Consider the following 20,710-nt stretch of genomic DNA (forward strand, 5'->3'; position numbering starts at 1 on the left):
ACCAGCTACAGGTGGGAGGTTCCGACCGATGAGAGGGCAAAACACAAGCTGACACCCCGCAAACCACCCCCCCCCTTAAGGTGGGAATTATATGTAACATTCCTCAGACACTAGTAACTGCCTAAGAACAAAGGCAGGGGAAAAACAGTCAACAGAGAGAGATCACAGTCATGTAGGACGTGAAACTCCACTATAGTTTGTGGCTGTCTTAACAATCTACAAGAAAAACAATCTGAGCAGCGCCTGGCTGGTTCAGTTGGAAGAGCATGTGACTCTTGATCTCAGGGTCGTGAGTTCAAGCCCCACGTTGGGAACAGAGATTACTAAAAAATAAATAAATAACACAATCCTAATGATAGACCCCCAGGAATCTACAGACTCAATTTCCTGGAGTCCTAAAGTCACCTTCACGTCCACAGGATGGAAAACCCTATATAATCAGTCACTCCTCATAATCACAATGCAGCACTTCGTGCCCGTGGGTCCTGTCCCTGGGCTTTAATGAAAACACTCTTTTGCACCGTAACACGTCTCAAGAATTCTTTCCTGACTTGGGCTCCAAGATCCCACATCACAACGACTTCCTCCTTGGGTACAAATAATGTGCTAGAGTGGCTCACAGAACTCAAAGAAACATTTTACTTACCAAATCACTGGTTTATTATAAAAGGATGGACCGCAATAGCCAGATGGAAAAGATACACAGAGCAGGGGATGTGGCAGGGGATGTGGCAAGGGCGTGGGGCCTCCAGGGTTCCCAGCTCGCCACTCTCCCAGCACCTCCACACACTCACTAACCCAGAAGCTCTCTGCACCCCACCCTTTGGGTTTTTATGGAGGCTTCCTTACATAGTCATCGTTGACTAAATCCTTAGCCACCGGTGATAGATTCAACCTCCAGCCCCTCCCCTCTCCCCACGTTAAGGGGCTGGGACTGAAAGCTCCAATCCTCTAATCACAGGGTTGGCTACCTTGGCAACCAGGCCCCACCTTAAGTACTTTCCAAAAGCCACCTCATTAACATAACAAGACACCTTTACTGCTCTCATCACTGAGGAAATCCCAAGGGTTTTTGAGGAGCCCTATACCAGAAACCAGGAGGATCAAATAAGTATTTATTAGAAATCACAGTATCATAAGGAAGGCCCAAAACACTTCCATTTTTTGTGATTCTACATATATTAAAAAAATAAAAGACAATGTAAGTTTACAGAAAATGTTTAACTGGAGAAAATGTTTACAGAAACAAAGACACAGAAATGTTTACAGAACAGAGGATCATAGAGAAGAGAGGAAAAAAATAAAACAAGACAAACCAGAGAGATAGACAAACCTCTTAGGAAACAAACTGAGGGTTGCAGGAGGGAAGAGGGATGGAGGGATGGGGTAACTGGGTGGACATAAAGGAGGGCATGTGAGGTAATGAGTACTGGTTATTATATAAGACTGATGAATCACAGACCTGTACCTCTGAGACCAATAATACAAATGTTAATTTTTTTAAAGGATACTATATAATAATAATAAATAATAATAAAGACAGACAAAAAATAAATAAATTCCAGGGGCGCCTGGGTGGCGCAGTCGTTAAGCGTCTGCCTTCGGCTCAGGGTGTGATCCAGACGTTATGGGATCGACGTTATGGGATCGAGCCCCACATCAGCTGGGAGCCTGCTTCTTCCTCTCCCACTCCCCCTGCTTGTGTTCCCTCTCTCGCTGGCTGTCTCTCTCAAATAAATAAATAAAATCTTAAAAAAAAAAAAAAAGACTGCTTTAAAAACTAAATAAATAATTCCAGTTAGTGAATATACAGTGTAGTTATCAGTTCAGGAGTAGATTTAGTGATTCATCACTTACATGTAACACCCAGTGCTCATCACAAGTGCCCTCCTTAATACACATCCCCCATTTAACCCATCCCCCCACACACACCAAGACCTGGTCTTTTTTATTATGAAAATTTTAATTGCCTTGGGAAAAACTGTGTTGTTTACCTTTTACTTATATTTTGTGAATGACTTTCAAGAAATGTTGTCCCGTGTCTTCAGAGATTCAGGGGCTCATGGGGTACCTGGGTGGCTCAGTCGGATGAGTGGCTGTCTTCAGCTCAGGTCATGAGCTCAGGGTCCTAGGATTGAGCCTCCTGTCAGGCTCCCAGCTCAGTGGTAAGTCTGTTTCTCCCTCTGCCCCTGTGCTACTTGTGCTCGCACATTCTCTTGTTCTCTCTCTTGAATAAATAAAATCTTAAAAAAAAAAAAAAAAAGCTTTAGAGGCTCACTGTTTAGCTTCCCTTAGGTCAGTAGTCAAAATTGCACGTGCCTATAAACAGGTATTGTAAGAACATTAAAGCCACCAAAAAAATATAATGTCACAACCTACCAAAAAGCATGTAAAGAGATCAGTAGCAATGTATTTCTGGGGATTTCTATACTTTTCACCAATATACAGAACATTTACAGTAGTGTAATTGAGAGCTCTAATTTTGAAACATTTCCATTTACACCACTGGCCACCTCCTGTAGGAGTTCTGCTCCAGGAGAGTAGGGCTTTCTGCTGCATTCCTGAAGTGTCTGTTTGCACCATGACTGAACCGATTTGGGGGAAGCAAAAAATGTTCTATCTCTATCTTCATCCCCATATTTTCCCACCAAAACCTAACTGGGGCCCCAAGGTGCAGGAACACCTAGCTCCAGGGTCCCAAACAGACCAGGTTTGATCACTCACTGCTGACAAAATGCAAAGGCAGAGAGCTGAGTGGTGATGAAACAAGAAGAAATTTCAGAGGCCAACACTGGGAAGGCAACAGCCATCACAAAGACTGTCCCCCAAAGTGCTGAAAATACTTCTAGGTTTATAATAGGAAAATGTGGGACAAAGGTTGGTGGGTACAGGCAGCTGGGTGGTAAAGGTCAGGCCGATCACTGTCTTGGGGTGAGTCATGTGGGGTCTTGCTGGCTCAGGGCAGTCATTGCTTGAGGGGGTAGTTTCCGTTTCCATCACGGGAAGCTCCGCCTGCCAGGTCTTTGCTGGAGTGAAGATAAGCTGGAAAGAACTTAAATCAATTACAAAGTACAGACTCAGGTTGAAAAGGAAGTAGTTTAAGTCCTTGTCCAAAAACTTTAGAACAGCTCAGAAAGGTGTCGATCTATCCCTTGTTATGTTTTCCTCCAATGACAGCAAATGCTTCAAAGCCACGAAGGCAGGTGGTCCACTGATGCTTTTGCAACTCGGGGTTGATGTTTGAGAGGTAGAGAGAGAAACCTGTGTTCAAAACCAATACACACTGAATTCTAGAGATGTTTTAACTCAGTATCATGTTTAAGAAGGGAAACACTCAAGAGTAAGAAAATTGCACAGTTGTAATTTTCAACCATAATACAGCATCAGCTACATTTTTGCCTTCCTTTGAGATACGCAGATGAAAGGCACGCTTGTATGAATGCAAAGCGCTATTATCTATCTTCTCTTTGAGGCTGCATTTAGTAATCATTCTCATTTAAGTTACTCTTACCGTCCCATGCATGGTTATGCTTCTAGCTCGGGAGGAAAGCAATTCTTATCATAAAAGCCACCCTATTTCAGAGTCAGGTAAAATTTAAAACCTTTCACTTTCACAAGAAAGTGAATTATAGTTGACAAGAGTTAAAGCTTCTGAGCAAAAATGCAGAATTAAATTAAGCCTGCTTTTATAAACTCTCGCTCCTAAATTCCTTAGGATGGTTAACTACGTAAAAAAGCCTCCTGTACTTGAGTTTTCGATCCCAGTCATTGGGACACTAGAGCTAAAGGACTCCAGGAGGCACCACTGGCATCGTCCCTGCGCCCCCTGGAGGTAGACCGCACACCTTACACAGAGGCCTCGTGCGCAGGCAGGCTTGAAGGGGGGGGAGGGGCTGAGGATGAGATCAATAAAGAGGCTTTACAGGAGCGCAGGGGAGAAGAAGTAAGATCCTGAATCAGAGGGTAGCTGCGAGGATGAAGAGGAACCAGTGCTGCCAATGTTGAGGAGGTAGACGCAGTAATACTTGGTGGGTCATGAGGAGAAGTTAGGGCTCTGTCCTCATACTGGGAACTGAAGAAATTGTTTCAGTCACCACATCTCGTCAGAATCTTTGTATTCTCCTTCACTTCGAAGTAAGTCACCTCGTCATTTCTAGGTGAGTTCCAAGGATCACAAACACGAGCAGAGCCAGCTATAGCCCCATTTTCAAATGCGATCAGTTTCTTAAGGCCTGCAGGCTCACAGCTGCACTTACCAGCCAACGACTTGGGTAATCAACACTAGTCAATCTCCGTGTGCCATTGGTTGGTGAAGAACATACTTTAAGAAACATACCAATATCCTCCATGGCCGTGGTGAATCTCCTGGAATATTAATATTAATATATAATAGATAGTTGATCTTGGTTTCAAAAATCATCGTCCCCAGTGACATATTTGAGAAAAACTAGGGACACAGGGCTGCCATGGTCATTGTTTGGGGCGGGGGGGGGGTGGTCAATCAAAGCTGCATCAGCCCAGAGGTAGGGGCAACCATTTTGTAAGTGATCCACTTGAGTGGATGCTTTTTTGCAATTTGTCAATTCCAAGGTGTGCTATTTTTCAAATGTGTCCTAAATTTTGTCTGTGCTAGTGATGGCCGTTGGACACACGCTTACTTTGGCACTTAGCACATACAGGAGGAATGGAAGCTGGAAACCTAATGACCAAGTAGTGATTCTCCTGGACCACAGTTCATTGGGAGGAGGGTGGGGAGAGCAGGCAGGGGAAGCAAAAAGGAGAACAGACTCAGATTTTCAAGGATGTTACTGTTTTATACAAACCTTTCGGTATTCATGTATCAACAGGACAGATCTGTAGGCCCTGAGGCTTCTGTAACTCTGGAGGTCCCTCTCTAAGATAAAGAATATCAAATTATATAGGCAAAATTGCTAGGGCCTTCACAGAAACTTGGAATGGACCACTTACAAAAGCTTAAGCTTCAGTAGCTTCATGGTAAAGGTGCCCCTGAAGAACAGGTCCTGTTATGTATTTTTTTTTAATAGTCTCCACACCCAACATGCGGCTCAAACTCACCACCCCAAGATCAAGGTCTCACGCTCCATCGAATGAGCCAGCCAGGTACCGCCATGTTCTGTTCTTTAAAGCAGAAGTCATAGAAAACTAGGTATGTAGTTCAGTGAAACTGTGTTTGCTCACATTTCTGGAACTCATCCTACCGGGAGGTAATTAAGGACCAGAACCACTTTTCATCACGAGTGCTTGACACAGGGTAGAAGGAAGGAATGGAGGAAGGGAGACAGTGTAGAAACAAAGAAACCAGATTGGGCTTTTTTTCCCATGATTTCAGCTCTACCATCTACCTCCAACTTTTCCCTTTTTTGGCCCAAATTATTTTTTTAAAGTTTTATTTATTTAAGGAATCTCTACACTCAATGTGGTGCTTGAACCCACGACCCTGATATCTAGAGTTGTATGTTCTTCTGACTGAGCCAGCCAGGTGCCCCTAACCCAAATTACTAACCAACCTGACAGCCTACCTTACTCTCCAGATTTACTTCTAAGTGACTCACCTGTTTTTCTTTTTCTTTTTTTTTTAGATTTTATTTATTTATATGAGAGTGTGTTTGCATAGACGCACGCCCCAGTGGAGGAAGGGGCAGAGGAAGAGGAAGAAGCAGACTCCTTCCTGCCTGCAGAGTCCAACACAGGGCTCGATCCCAGGACCCCAAGATCATGACCTGAGCTGAAGTCAGACGCTTAACTGACTCATCTTTTTCTTAAAAAAATAATTCCATAAAGGGCACTGACTTCCTACTACAGGGGATACTTAAAAGGTAGAGTGTAATAAATTAGCATTGTCGAGTTCTAGTGTACTTATTACAACACCAGGTATGGAGAACGAGGTATCTTTTTTTTTTAAAGATTTTATTTCTTTATTTGACAGAGATAGAGACAGCCAGCGAGAGAGGGAACACAAGCAGGGGGAGTGGGAGAGGAAGAAGCAGGCTCATAGCGGAGGAGCCTGATGTGGGGCTCGATCCCATAACGCTGGGATCACGCCCTGAGCCGAAGGCAGACGCTTAACCGCTGTGCCACCCAGGCTCCCCGAGAACGAGGTATTCTTATACCTTGTTATAAACTGGCAGAAGTCATCCTGGATAGGAACGGAACCACACAAATTTTGAATAAGCCCAGCTTTTGACCCAGCACTTCTAGGAATACACAGTGCCAACAGATTTAGACAAGTACCCCAACCAGCCTCCCCAGTCACCTCCCACTAAAGCTCTCCATCCGTCAAAGATGAAATGGTGCTGGTGGTGTGTGATACAATCCTGTTTTGTCTTCTGTAAACGCAGATTAATGACTCTGGAAGATTCATTGCCTCCAGGTAAACAACTAAAGGCCTCATTAACTCAGCTCATTTTATTCAATTAAAACTTTTTTTGGAAGAGAAAATACACACAGAAACAAAAAAGAAAACCTGGCAGGAATCCGCCACATCTCTCACAACCTTATTCAGTCTCCAACACTCTATTAATAGAAACATCTGTGAAAATAAAGGAACCCTCCTTTAGGGTGGAATAGGAAAGCCCTCAAGGGGGAGCACTCCTGCTTGTACTACTCATTGCATCCCACAGAACCAACTGAAGAAAGAGAAGAATTATTTTGACGAGGACACTTTTACATAGGAATTTATCTCGTGCCTTTAAAAAAAGGAAGATCCTTCCCTGCCCCAGCAATAACACTAAGCCCCGCCGCAGCCAGTGAGAAACCCCAACCTCAAACTGTTGTTCTTCTCTAATCAACTTTTGGTCAAAACCACCCTCCCCAACTTCCTCCAAAAACCTAATAAAAGCTGACCCTCCCTTTGTCTCTTTGGATTTGCCTAGGGTTCACCAAAGCTAGCTTATCTTCAATCGTAAAACTCTGCTATTCCCAAACAGACTTTTTTCTTAAATGTAAATAAAATTACCATTTGCTCTATTCAACACATCCAGCCTTGATCCAACATGTGCTGCCTTAGACATTGTTTATTTGGGACCTGTGAGAGCCTATTTAGCCATCCAGGCAACCCCCTTAGTAAGAACTATCATCTTGCAGGAGAGTTAAGGGAGAGACTTTAAGGTGCTAGAATAATTTGCCCAAGGTCACGCAGCTAGTTAAGGGCGGGTGGGGTTTCAATGCAGCCTGGCTCTTGGAGTCTGTGCTCTTTCCCACAACTCCCCATGACCACGCCAGGGGCCCGTATCTCAGGCCTAAAGCTGCCGTGGCGGCTTCCCAACTCACCTTCTGGTGTCTACGAGGATCCCTCTCCAACTCCTTTTCCTCGTCATGGTTGAAAGATCTTTACAAAATGGTCGTGAGAGTCCGCCCGCCCCCACCCCCACCTGGAATTTTTCAGCTTCCCGTTGCTCTTTGCCTAAAGATGAGAAGGTCAACCTATCCAGACCCAGCTAACATTTTCCTCCTCCCCCTCTGAGCTCCAGCCTCAGAGCCCCTACTTTGTTCCGGAAAGGAGTTGAGCTGAGCCCTCCCCTCCTCCTATTCAGTTAATTCAGTTCTTCTGGTCCTTCGAATCTGACACTTCCTGACTTCCTTGATGAGGTCGAAACTTCTATTGCAGGCCACCAAATGTAAGGAGCTTTTGTGCCTTTTAGGTGTCCTAATTGAGTAGTTTTCACTGTTCTGATAATATGTATAAATAAATGCAATGCATTCTAAAATCCTGTAAAAGATTATATTACTAGTTACTGATAATAAGTTACTTAATGTCTGTCCTTCCTACCACGCTGTAAGCCCTTGAGGGCAGGGTCCTTGTCTGCTTTTGTCCACCACTGTATCTCCTGTACTAAGCACGGAAGAGCTGTCCATTTACCGAACATTTTTGTTCAATACATGAATGAGAGATTCAATTATGAATATTTTTCTACTAGGGAGGAATAGAGCTTTATGCATTGACATAAAAACATTTTAAAAAGCAGCAGTTTTTCTTTTAACTACTAAACATTCGTAAGAAATTTTACACATAAACGTATTTCTCTAAAAAAACAAATAAACTTACATATATTCCTATTTTACATTTGAGAAACCAAAGCACAAACACATTGTATTTGTTCAAGATTGCTTATAAATTACCACAACTCCAAGTCCAACAAAAGTATTTGGCTTTTTGCTTCACTTGAGAACTCACTATTATTATTTCCAATTATGCTCAAATATTTTTTAAATTAATTTGTGCTAATCCTCCTTATATAGAGAATATCAGCTAACCAGTTGTGTTTTTTTTTAATGGTTGGTGCAATTCTTTCAAAAATTATTTTCCCCAAAATCATGGTAGGTCTAAGAATTCCTGTCATAATCTCAATATATACTCCATCTATTAATAAAGAAATTATAGATTGTACCTTGCCCGGGATGAGATGTCTCAATCACTCGATTTGTACTTAATTTAGAATTTCGCCATGTTACCTCCAATTACACTGGGGATAGAAAGATGATTCAATCAAACACTTTGTATATATTATATAAACCTTACCTAGTAAGTAGTTACTGATTGTTGTCTATGACCCGGGGTAAAATACTTCTGAGTCAAAACCTCCGTATGACCTCCCAGGTCATCTAGGATCGAAATACCTGCTTTCCTCTTTGGTGCTTTGGGACTCGTTCAGTCGTCATTTATCCTTCCTTCTCTACTCCCCAGTCCTGTTTACTTACATCCCATATCCATGTATTTCTATCCTGGGAGGATATTATCACCTCCAATCTGGGTTTGGATCATCTCTTCTTCATTTGGGGGCATGCAGTGAGATGTAGGAAAACAAAACAAAGGCAGAGTGTAGACTTTGTAACCTGATGGAGGAAGGTTTGAATCCCACAATCGCTGGTTCTTAACATAGAAAATTTCTTCTCTTCACATTTCTGATCCCCCACAGTCTGACAGAGAGGAGCAATCCGAGCGGGAGGTATTTTCCAACTAATTTTACAGAGAATCTTGATCCTGTTTGAGAGTTGTTAGGGGCTTGAAGGGCGGAATAAGGCTCACCTAGACGTGATTTCTGGTTCTCTCTTACTGCGTCATCCAGCAAGTTACAGATATAATGTTATACACACTTCTGTCATCCATAAAATGGAGGGCCATAAAATAATGGCTGCGAACCTTTAAACCTAAAATTTGGTACAAACCAAATACTCTATGGACTTCAAAAACTACTCTTAATTGTTGGCGGACGGTAAGGTGCTAGTTATTATGAGTACAAATGGAAAGCTGGAGCTGTGATTGGTACAGAAGCTTGCTTAAGAAATAAAATGCATGAGGGACACGAAAAAGGTTTTGCCTTCTTCAAAACACCAGTCTGGCCCTGGATTCCATTGTTTCCAAGTTACTTCATTAAATCCCTTCAAACATCTCCTTCAGAAGTCTCTAGGAACTTTGTTTTTCCCTTAGAATTTTTCGGGAGTTTCCAACTTCCTGACGACTCCTGAACCACACAGGAGGTAATTATGTTAAAAAACTCACAGAAAGTGGTAGGAAAGGTAGTACTGATTAATTCATACAAGAGTCACCTCATGAATAAGAGAGTACACAAAATTAGCATTCACAAATTGTGGGGGAGGGGAGAGGGGGAGGAGAAAAAGAAGAGCGCCTTTGGGTGACAGGAAGTGGGAGGAGACTTTTAAAAGAGCAATCTTGGGCCGGGGGCCATTTCTGAAGTAAGAAATTTCTTTTTGTCAACCTTGACTTCTCTTTGGATATGGAGAAAGCAAAAGGCAAAAAGGTAAATACAATTTTAGTGGGTTTATTTCTGTCTGTCTTTGAGAGTCTTCTCTTGTTTCTCTCTCCTGCTGAGCACACTTGATCCTTCTTTTGAGGAGAAAAGAATGTGCCTTAGAATTTCCTCTTGTTAAGAAAAAAAAAAAACCAGTAGAGTCCTAAGTAACACTCACAGCCTTGTATATTGGGGCAAGGAGACTGTAAGAAATGGGGCTTCCTATTTTGGTTTTTAAAGATGCTTTATCCTGTCCGAAAGAAGAATCTAGTATCAGGGCTGGAGGGCAGTGGTTAACAGCGGGAAAGGGGAGGCGAGGGGAAAACTTCAGGAAGAGGTAATGGAGCTGAGGGTGCGAGAGAACTAGATCCTTTAATTTGTGCTAAGCAGACACGGGTCCTAAACCAGAAGTGCTGGGTCTGAACCCATCTTTTCCCAGGGTCACTGTGGTTAGAGAATAATCTAGAGTCGGACATAAGGACAAGCACCGCAGACAGAAATTAAAGGTAGAGAGGCATTGGGGCGCCTGCGTGGCTCAGTGGGTTAAGTATCCAGCTCTTGATCTCAGCTCAGGTCTTGATTTCATGGTCGTGATTCAAGCCCCGAAATGGGCTCCAGGCTGGGTGTGGAGCCTACTTAAAAAAAAAGGTAGAGAGGCTTTGAGACTTTTCAGTGGAACCGAAGCACCCCGCCAAGGGAACCCGAGCACTCTAAAGAGTCTCCTTCCTTGGAACCCTCATTTTTGGCCCCAAAGTGGGTGTAAGGCTATGCAAACGTAAAATGTGAATACTAGTGCAAAGCTGCTATAGAGATGTAAAATGCCATGCAAATGTTGATTTCTCCCAAACTTGCACCTGGGGACACTGGAAAGGATTTAGATTTTGGGATTTTCTGTCAGTCTGATATGCCTACCTGTGTGCCTTCAGTCAGGTAACCTCTGAGCCTTAGTTTCTGCATCTGAAAAACAAAGTTAGAAATTGCCATCAGGGGCGCCTGGGTGGCACAGCGGTTAAGCGTCTGCCTTCCGCTCAGGGCGTGATCCCAGCGTTCTGGGATCGAGCCCCACATCAGGCTCCTCCGCTAGGAGCCTGCTTCTTCCTCTCCCACTCCCCCTGCTTGTGTTCCCTCTCTCGCTGGCTGTCTCTCTCTCTCTGTCGAATAAATAAATAAAATCTTAAAAAAAAAAAAAACCCAAACTTAAAAAAAAAATTGCCATCAGGTTGCTGTGGGGAGTAAATGAAAGAAAATAAGAAATGTGTCAACATCTTAGGTAAGAGGTTAGTTTCTCTATCAGATAACTGTATCCTCACTGTTCTGTTGTTTCTTCTGGTTCAATTAAACAATGTTTGAGGGCCTAGGAGGAAAGAGAAATTCTGCCCTTAGGCGGCTTACAGTCAAATGGAGTAACAAGCCTTGGTCAGATCACACGAGCAAATGTAAAACTGCGACTGAAACGGGAGGAGTGAGGCAAAGTGTTGATTTGACTTGGTCTGAGAAGATGAGAAAGGGCTGCTAGATGAGGGAATACTGGAAATGAGATTCTGAAGGGGAAGTAAGATTTAAGAAAGGGAGTAGGAGGCTGGGTTGCAGTGAGAGAGCTCTCTTCAGGCCATGGTAACTGGGCTGGAAAGGCATTCTGTGACCAGCCCTTGGGGCCATGGAGAGGCTCGTAGGCTGAAGTAAAGACTTTGTGTATCTTCATGCTAAACACAACCACTGCAGGAGTATATAGAATCCCTCTGGCAATAGTAGGGGAAACCTTTCTTTGGAAGAGATCAAGAACGAAGGAATGGGGGAAGAAAATCTTCAGGTAAGAGAATAATGGATATGGTGGGTGGGTGACGTAAGGGCTCCCACCCCCCCACCACCCAAAGAGCCTAGTTTCTTCTACTTCTGTGGTTTGTATCTGTATTTTCTGTCTTAGTTATATTTTCAAATCGGCCTCCCAATTCGCCATCTTCCCTATCTTATAAGCAAACCTGGGGTTAAGGTGATTTCCCAGGGGAGAATCCACACTGCCAGTGGTGTGTGTAATGCCTATCCTGGTGCCGTGCACGTGAGTTATCTTGACACAGGTAGTGTGTGGGGTGGGCCGGGCACCCGAGGGAAGACGGATGGGCTCCTCTGTCCCCAGCAGAACTCCACGAAGTTGGGGGAAGAGTCTCTTGCTGGCCAATCCCAACCAGAAGAAGCCAAGAAGAAACAGCAGGCTTCTGGGGAAACAAAGTTACAAAGAAACTCCGAGAGCGGGACCAAACGAAAAAGATCTATGAAAGAAGAAAAAGGTAAGAAGGCTACAAGCCCTCAAATCTCATTTCCTTGGGTTTAAGAAGAGCAAGGAACTTTTCTGAAGGAGAAGAACGAGTAGGAAAGAAAACTGGTCCTGTGTTCTGAAAACCCTCCACTTCATTTGGGGCCCAGCTTAACGTCTCACCTCCCTGAAGCTTTCTTTCAGCCACCTCTGTTAAAACTGGTGTCTTCAGGTGTCCAAACTCTGACAATGTATCTGGTTCTGATCAACGTTTTGCCTTTGCTTGTGGCTTAGTGTTAAGGATCTCAGTGTGCAGTGATTTGCAGACAGACTGCCATAAATTTCTAAGAACTGAGGATACTACTTCACCCAGCTGGGTCAGGTGGGGTGGGGTGCAGGCTCGGTTGTAATTTACATGGAATAATTCGGTAAAAATGCCTACGTGATACCTGACTCGTAATGTGAACTCAGTGAAGGCTCACAGCTGTTAGTGTCATTACAGTTGTCTGTTCTAGAAGTGTGTTCTGGAAGTCTTTCCGAAACAGTGCGAGTGCATGAGAAAGCTGTGTGCAGGGAGACCAGAGCACTGCCTTGAGTGGGGTGGGCTGATTAATTCTGAGAACGGCTGGTTGGGTGTAGCATTGCCGAGTGGTTTATTTTGCTCTTTGGTGAGAGGACAAGGCGCCACTGAGGATTTACAATGTCAGGTTTAAAATTCCTATTGTTCCTCTGGATTGGAAGTAAGATCTAGTACAACGTCCTTGGAGTCTGGGTTTAGATGCCCACAAAGGAGCAGGTAAGGGAAGTAAAAACTGGAGATTCAGAAGTAGTCAGTCCCAGGTTTGAGTCTGTGTCCCTTGGAGGTTCTGGGGTCTTTGGCAAGTCATGAACTATACAATGGGGATTGGGCTGTGAGAACTGAAAGTCGTACTTCAGCATTTTAAACGGCTACACAAAAGTAAATTATTACTAATTTCATCCCATTCTCCTGCAGCTTCTCGTTCAGAAAAGGAGGCACAAGGCAATGGAAGAGTAAGACTTCGGAAGAAAATCCCAATTCCTCCATTACCTCCTAAATTGCCACCAGCCAATGTGCTTCACAGAGACATCCTGCGGGCCTGGTGCCAACAACTAAAGCTGAGCACCAAAGGCCAGGTGAGGGCCCAGGTTGGCCGCAGTGCCCCTGGGAGGAGGGGGAGGAGCCTTACTTGATTGTTGACTCATTTTTCTCTTGTCTTAGAAACTAGATGTATATAAGCGAATCTGCGAATATGCTTACCCCGATCAAAAGGTAGGTGATTCCTGCTGGGGATTTGACCAAGTGGACGGTTTCGTTCTCATCCTCATTACCTATTTTAGCATCAGAAAGTCAATGGAGGGATTGCCTCAGCCCCTCCTTCCCTCCTTCCACTCCTCCTACTGAGGCGGAACAGCACACCCACCGCACCCCAGCCCCTCCCATCCCCACCCCCGCCACTTCTCACCAAGTTTCTGCAAAATCATAAAAATGAGACTACACCTCTGACAGCACCTTAATCTTAGAAACCCTATTTGTAGAAGAACATTCCTGTCACCGCAGAGGAGGCCAAGATTCACACACATTCACAAAGAAGATCACAGACAGACCAGGGGGAAATGTCTCCGGAAAGTTCTGAAAAAAGGCTATCTTCTGATGGAACCTACCGTCCTGACGTGGCTGCTCCCTCTGAGGGCGGGGCATCTGCCCTTGCTGGGTCTGATGTTCTCCTAGAAGGAGTCAATACCGTTGTCGTGACAACTTCGGCCCCAGATGCTGTGTTTGCCTCCTGGTCCAGAATCGCAGCCAGGGCTGGGAAGATGGAGACCGTGGAACCGCCACAGGAGGCCCACGGTAAGCCCCGGATTGAGAGCTGCTTCTGGTCCGGTTGAGGAAAAAATGCTATTGATATTAACCTCCAATCAGATTTTAGGGTATATCAAGATCACCTGAAGCGTTGGTGATTCCTGGGCCCTAGCCACAGAGTTTCTGATTCAGAACTGAGGTAGGTCCTGGGAATTTTCACATCTAACAATGTTTCAGCCAGGGCTGATGATGCTAGTCTGGGGAGCACACTTTGGTTTTTTGTTTTTTTTGGTTTTGTTTTTTGTTTTGTTTTTTGGGGTTTTTTTTGTTTTTAAAGATTTTATTTATTTGACAGAGCGAGAGACAGTGAGAGAACACAAGCAGGGGGAGTGGGAGAGGGAGAAGCAGGCTTCCCACTGGGCAGGGAGCCTGATGTGGGGCTTAACCTGAGGATCCTGGGGTCATGACCTGAGCTGAAGGCAGACACTTAAACGACTGAGCCACCCAAGTACCCCATGGGGACCGCACTTTGAAAACCACTGCTGCAAATTATTGATGGCATCAGAAGGGAATGACAGTCTGTTTGGCTTTCTCTCTTTCCCCTTCTTTAAGGAATTAAGAGCAGTCTCTGAAATCGACTGCCTCAGCTTAAGCCCCTGGATCTTCTAGCATCTGTTAAGTGAGTGACATTAACAAGTTGTTTAATATAGTTCCCAATTTCCTCTTCATAAAATAGGCTAATAATTACACCTACCTCATAATGTTCTAAGAATTATAGGATGTAAAATTAAGAGAGAGACCATAAACTGGTTAGCTTAGTACAGTGCCTGTTGAGGCCCCTAAACCTATTTCATGAAGGCCTTCCCAGACCACTCTGGTTTAGTGTTTCTGTTGAAGGAAGCCAGAATATGTCGCCCCAAATTATACCTGTCCTAGATTGTTTTAAAATTTATAATAAAAATTGTTTTGAGCTGATAGCAATTAAAGAGCAGCAAACCCAGAAAAGGTCCTCTTTTTACTGCCTCAAGGCAGGTTATAAATTCTCTCTTTGCTAGAGACAGTCCACTGAGAGGTGGCACCAGAGAAGCCTTACTTCTAAGTTCCTTCCCATAGATTGAGTTTTCCTGCTGTCTGCCACCCCCAGGAGCTTAAAACTGCTTCCCTTTTTCCTCTCTGACTCCTTCCTCATTTCTCTACAAATTCATTGTTCTTTGTAAAAGCCAGGATTCTGAGCCGCCATTTCGAGTCCATTTTCGTTGCTGGTTTCTTCCAAGTGATGTGTGCCATGCACATTAATAAACTGATTTTCTCTTTTTGATCTTTTTGTGAAGGAGTCCCTGCTGCAGACCTAGGATGGGCAGAGGTAAAGTTTTGCCTCCTTCACACTCTCATTTACCCTCCTGGAGCTATACCACTTTCACCTACACCTTTTCCTGTTTAAAGTTTTAACAGGAACTGTTCTGTATGGTTTTCTAAAAGGAGCAGACAGAATAGGTTAAGCTAGGATTCCAGGGCTCATATCTTGGAGCTGGCACTTGAGAAAAGTAGTAGAAACAAAGACCATGATATATTCTTGACCAAAAGAACATTAGAATTTGGCCATGCTGTGTTCCTACTTACCTCTCTCTCCTCCAGGTGTCAGGTGGTGTGTGGTCCATGGGAGAAGTCTGCCTGCAGACACAGAAGGTTGGGTTCACCTGCAATTTCATGCAGGACAAGCCTGGGTGCCTGAAAAACGGGGGAGAGTATGTGCTCTGTTCTTGCTACCGGCCTGTAATTTTCCACCCCCACACCTGGAAGACAACATGCTGTGCCCCAAATGTGTTCGGAGGTAACTACCTGGTGCTTTTCTGCAAACTAAAACTGGGCACCTGCTTTTTAGTTAGGGGAGAAAGGAGATGCATGTTAGTCTTAAATAACCCTGTATTTCTTGCACAAGTTGTCAGTAAAGAGTTCCAAGAAAATTACTACTGAGATAAGTGTATTCCTAGGAAAAAGAGCATTTATAGGTCAGGGCTTAATGCTTCTACCTAGAGACCCACCCATAATCACAGAGAAACAATACTGATTAATTACTATATTATAGGTATAAGCACTTCACAGAAATAATGACTAGCAAAACAACAGCAACGAAACCCTTTAAGTAGACTACAGTCTAATGGGGATACTGGTATGTAAGCAGCTGTAATATCACGTGATGACTAACATCAAAGAAGGGGTTTTTAACTTCAAGGAAGAATTGTCTAGATGGGAAGAAGGAGAAAGCTCCTTTTTCAGTATAGGGATGAACGCCTAAGCTGAGAGAACTTAGGACAAAGTAGAAATTTTAAGTATTTTAGTGTGCAAGAACATGGTTTAAAAAAAAACGAGTCTGCTTCCTCCTTACAAAATGGGCATAAAAATGCCTATCTGAAGTATTGTAAAGATTAGATGAGTTAATAAATGTAAAGTTCTTAGTGCCGTGTCAGACATAGGCAAGCATTCAAAAAAAATGTGGGTATTAACTACTCCAGCAAGTGGGATTCCTTTCAGCGAAGTCATAAAGACGGAAATATACAACGTATGCAAAAAAACAGTTTTGGCCCAGATTAAGCATTATAGATTTTAAGTAATATCATTAGTTTGGGGTCTGATTATCATAAGCTTTGAAGGTTTAGAATTTACCCAGTAACACATGGTGTTCTTTCAAAAGACGTCATTAGTTCTATGAGGTGATCAATGCAATATCTCTGTAATCACCAAACAACCCACTCTAGAAGCACAATTATGAAGAGAAACAAAAGATTTTTCTCTATAATTTAAATTCTAAGCCAATCGAAATCAACATATTAAATGACTGGCTGGTGCAGAATAGGCCTGGGGGGAAGGGACCTGAAAAATTCGTTGTTCTCTGTGTAAACTAGACTGGCCAATTCATTAAGATTTCTGATTCGAAATAGGATGGGAAGTATTTTTATTAAAATAAGCTACTACTATTAACAAACAGGGGTGAAGCGGGGTGAGTACTGTTCTTTTTCACAGCCACAGCATTGGCTCAGGGAAGGGGACAGTCCTCCACCAAAGTCCCGCTTCTACCAGCAACCATTTCTATAACTTTACACCTGCCACTTCACTTTTCTGGGCCTCAGTTTCCACATCTCTAATGTGAGGAGCCACTTGGATAGGGAGGTGTACAGAAGTCGCCAAAGTATTAAAATTAAGCCACCAAGAAGTTTATATGCCTGTAAAGAAACTTTTATTCCAAGAGGCTGTTGTATTTAGGGGTTTTGTTTGTTTCCATTGTATTTACTTTTATAGAGAATCTACTAAGGAGACTTAAGTGCAGGGTTTTTTTTTCCCCAAAATCACATTTTATTGATCATATTATAGGACTATAATACAGTGAAAAATATAAACAACAAAAATTATTCTTAAAATTTATTTTTATTAAGTTCAACTAACATATAATGTATTGCTGGTTTTGGAGGTAGAGGTCAGTGATTCATCAGTCTTACATAATACCCAGTGCTCATTACATCACGTGCCCTCCTTAATGCCCATCACCCAGTTTTAAAGAGAAGGATAGGTATGCAGAATTTTGCCATTTCAGAGATTAGAGTGAAGGACGAGGAATCTGGTCAGGCAGCTCTCCTGCGTGATGGGCTCTGAAGGGTTGGAAGCAAGTAATTGTGCTGAGGCTTCCACTGCTGAAGAGGGAAGGGTGTGAGATCTGTTAGAAAAATGTTGTGGGAAAGTTGTTTTTAATAGGTTTTAAGGGCCTAGCGTCTTCTAAAGGTGCCAAGATAGACTCTAGCTTTAAGTAATAGCAAATGAAGCTGAAGAAGGTACGAATGACATACCTGCTTGGATAATGTGAGATTCAAAGCCGTAAAGGATACAGGTGACTTTGAGGCTTGAATACGGGGAGCAGACAAGTAGGAAGGGTGACTGGAGGTGTTTTCCAAAAGCACAGATGGAGAAGTTCAGCAACAGGGATGCTCAAAGGAAATTTCCGTTTGCGTTGTATTGGAGAGGGTGAGCGCAGATATGCTTCTGGGCTTAGTTTGTGAGGGGGGGCGTACAGGGAGGGAGGATGGAAAGAGGACTGTCCCTCTGCGTGGAGGGGCACAGTGCAGCCCAGACTTGCCGCCCAAGGATCCCTCTCCCCAGCCCTCAGTTGTGCTGGAACCATCCTCCCTTGACCTGCAGGGGGGCCCGGTCTTAGTGTGCAGGTTACTGAACACCCAAGCCTGAAGTGGGTGGGACCCTCAGGCTAGACTACCCCCCACCCCAGAGGAGTGGCAGTCCCTGGGCCCTGGCACAGTTACTGTCTGCCGCAGGAGAAAGTATGTGAGTGTGCACTTGTTTTTCCCCCTTCTGTCCTACTTCTGCCAACAATTGTCACTGCCAAGCAAGTTGAATAAATTTGAGGTCACTCTGGAGAGTCCTTTAATGACCTACAGAGGCCACTGAGCAAATGGTAAAAGATCCACTCGAGGGCCTCTCCTGCCCATGGGCTGCACAGGACAGGAACATAGTACACAGACGTAACGTGGCTAATAGTCACTCCTTGATGACATGGTTACATGCTTTCCACCCACTATCCTAAAGTTAAGGACAGTTCCACCAGTGGGTTTCCTGGCTGTTTCAAGGATGTAGCTTCATGTTTCTTTTTGAATCTCATCTTTTTAAAACCGTTTTATTTGCTTTATAGGAATAAGGTGTTAATGAAAAGCCTCCAGTGAGCTTCAGTACCAGGAAAAGGGGTACAGCTGTGATTATAATTAATGGTAGAAAGGGAGCTACAATCCACTCAGCGCCGCTGAGGGCAGGACTGTGGGCTGCTCCACACCCTCCCTCTGCCGGCCTCCAGGGCACACGGGCTGCTGCGTTGCAGATGTTACCCTCCGACCCCCACCCTGGCCTGCCTGCGGCGCTGTGGGCTGGGATACACAGGCTCCTATGTGTTACATTGGAAAATCATTTCAAAATATTATTTGCTTCTACTTAATAAGATGAAAATGTCATTCGTACTACCAAACGTTGACTCTTCTGAAGTGGAAGTGACCTTAACAGTTCTTTTAAAGTAGGAGCCTGAGCCGAGCCGAGCCTGCCCTGGCCAAGGGGTGGAGTCGAAAACAAAGGTGTGCTTCTGTGCTGGATTTCTCTTCTCGCAAGAGTCTGACTCCCCCAGATCCTGACACCCTCTCAGGGGCATGACTTTGGACTTGTTGAATATTTTAAACCAAACGGAAAGCTGTTACTCTTTCCCACTTGCCAAAACATACTCTTAATGTAACAAAACGTTTTTTGACATTTTCTTAATAACCTGAGACCTCTGTGGTGTGTGTCCAGGATAAAAACAGAGAACACTTTGCCGGTATTACTTCCCCGTGTAACTATTATGTATGTTTCTACTGCTTAAAAATATTTAAGGGGACTTCTGAATCATAAATTCATAATGTATTGGATTTCAAATGTGTATATAAAATCATCTATTGTATATATGAAACCATATGCATTGCAGGCAAATTATTAATATTCTTAACTTGGTATGAAGCCAAAAATCACGATTTTCTATTTGGCATGATTTTTTTTTTTAAGCCACTCGAATGAGGTAGGATTAACATTTTTTAAAAAAGTACTGTACATTTAATGTATATAATTTGATAAGTTTGGTTCATTTAAAATTTTTTTGCATCCTTCCTGTCCTGTGTTCTTAAAAAAGATGTTTTTTTCATTTGTGTTTTATGGCAGTTTCCTAATTGTTTTATTGTTGTGGATTTTTGGATTATGAGATATTCCCCCCTCCGAAATGTACTGGAAGTAGTAGAGTTGGAAAGTTTGTAACCATCATGATGCGGACAGATTTGGGCAAGAATCCTTAATAAATGTTAAAAACTAGAGAGCAGTGTTCATTGATGAGCAGGATACTTCTGGGTCTTGCAGTGTCTCCACACGGATTGCTCACTAATGGTCAGAATTTACTTACTATTAAATAAATAATACATTTTATTCCCTATATCTTAATATTTTTAGTTTTTTAAAGATTTTATTTATTTGAGAGAGAGAGCGACAGCACAAGCAGGGAGGAGAGGGAGAAGCAGTCTCTCTGCTCAGCAGGGAGCCCAGCCAGCGTGGGGCTTGATCCCAGGACCCCAGGATCATGATCTGAGCCAAAGGCAGACGCTTAACTGACTGAGCCACCCAGGCATCCACACATATTATTAATTTTAATTTTGTTTCCTTTTCAAACTTTTTCCTTATTTTCAGTGGATTACCCAAGTTTCTGTTCTTTTGCATTCCCAGTCTGCTTATAGATAGCTTCCCGTTCCTAACACACAAAAGTAAACTTAGTTATCTATAAAAATCAGTTTTATTTCCAATACTCCATGCCTCGGACAAATTCTGTGGCAAAGGGTCCTTGAAGTATGGTATTGATGTTTGGGAGGTGATGGGGAGAGAAAATTTCATTTCCCACCTGGAAGCTAAAGTCACAGTCATGCAGATGTCTGCCCAAAAGCCTGCTGTGAGCAAGGTATGTGGTAACCATCTGGAGCTAGCTCTCCAAAGGGACGTGTAAGGCTCCCAAGACTTGGTGTTGAAGTAACTGAGCTTCCGAGTCAGGTTCTGCCAAGACATGGCTGGCGAAGGCAAATGGATCTGCGTGAGGAAAGCCTGTGAACTCCCTGCCAGGAAGGACAATTAGGAATGGTTACATCTCCAAGTATCCCAGCCCCAAGGAGCAGATGTGGCAGGAGAATGATGGGGAAATTTTTAAAATACTAATTCACTGAATTGGAATTAACTTACCTGAAAGTGCCTCAAGTACATCTACCTTTTGCAAGATAGGGCTTACAGAAGAAATGGGTCATGTCCACCTTGATC

At 43.5% G+C, this 20,710-nt stretch overlaps 1 protein-coding gene across 1 annotated transcript; it reads left to right on the forward strand.

Annotated features, from left to right (window-relative positions):
- The first annotated feature begins 11,938 nt into the window (after positions 1 to 11,938).
- DPPA4 (developmental pluripotency associated 4) lies at positions 11,939 to 19,458 on the forward strand. The gene is made up of 6 exons (XM_087861295.1): positions 11,939 to 12,055; positions 13,016 to 13,176; positions 13,262 to 13,312; positions 13,579 to 13,891; positions 15,479 to 15,674; positions 18,537 to 19,458. Exons 1-6 carry the CDS (start codon positions 12,040 to 12,042, stop codon positions 18,565 to 18,567), a joined length of 768 nt encoding a protein of 255 aa, XP_087717421.1. The 5' UTR covers positions 11,939 to 12,039; the 3' UTR covers positions 18,568 to 19,458.
- Positions 19,459 to 20,710: the final 1,252 nt, after the last annotated feature.

Source organism: Ursus americanus, chromosome 4, assembly GCF_024610735.1.
Source record: "Ursus americanus isolate L20-20 chromosome 4, mUrsAme1.1.p, whole genome shotgun sequence".
Classification (NCBI taxonomy): Eukaryota; Metazoa; Chordata; class Mammalia; order Carnivora; family Ursidae; genus Ursus; species Ursus americanus.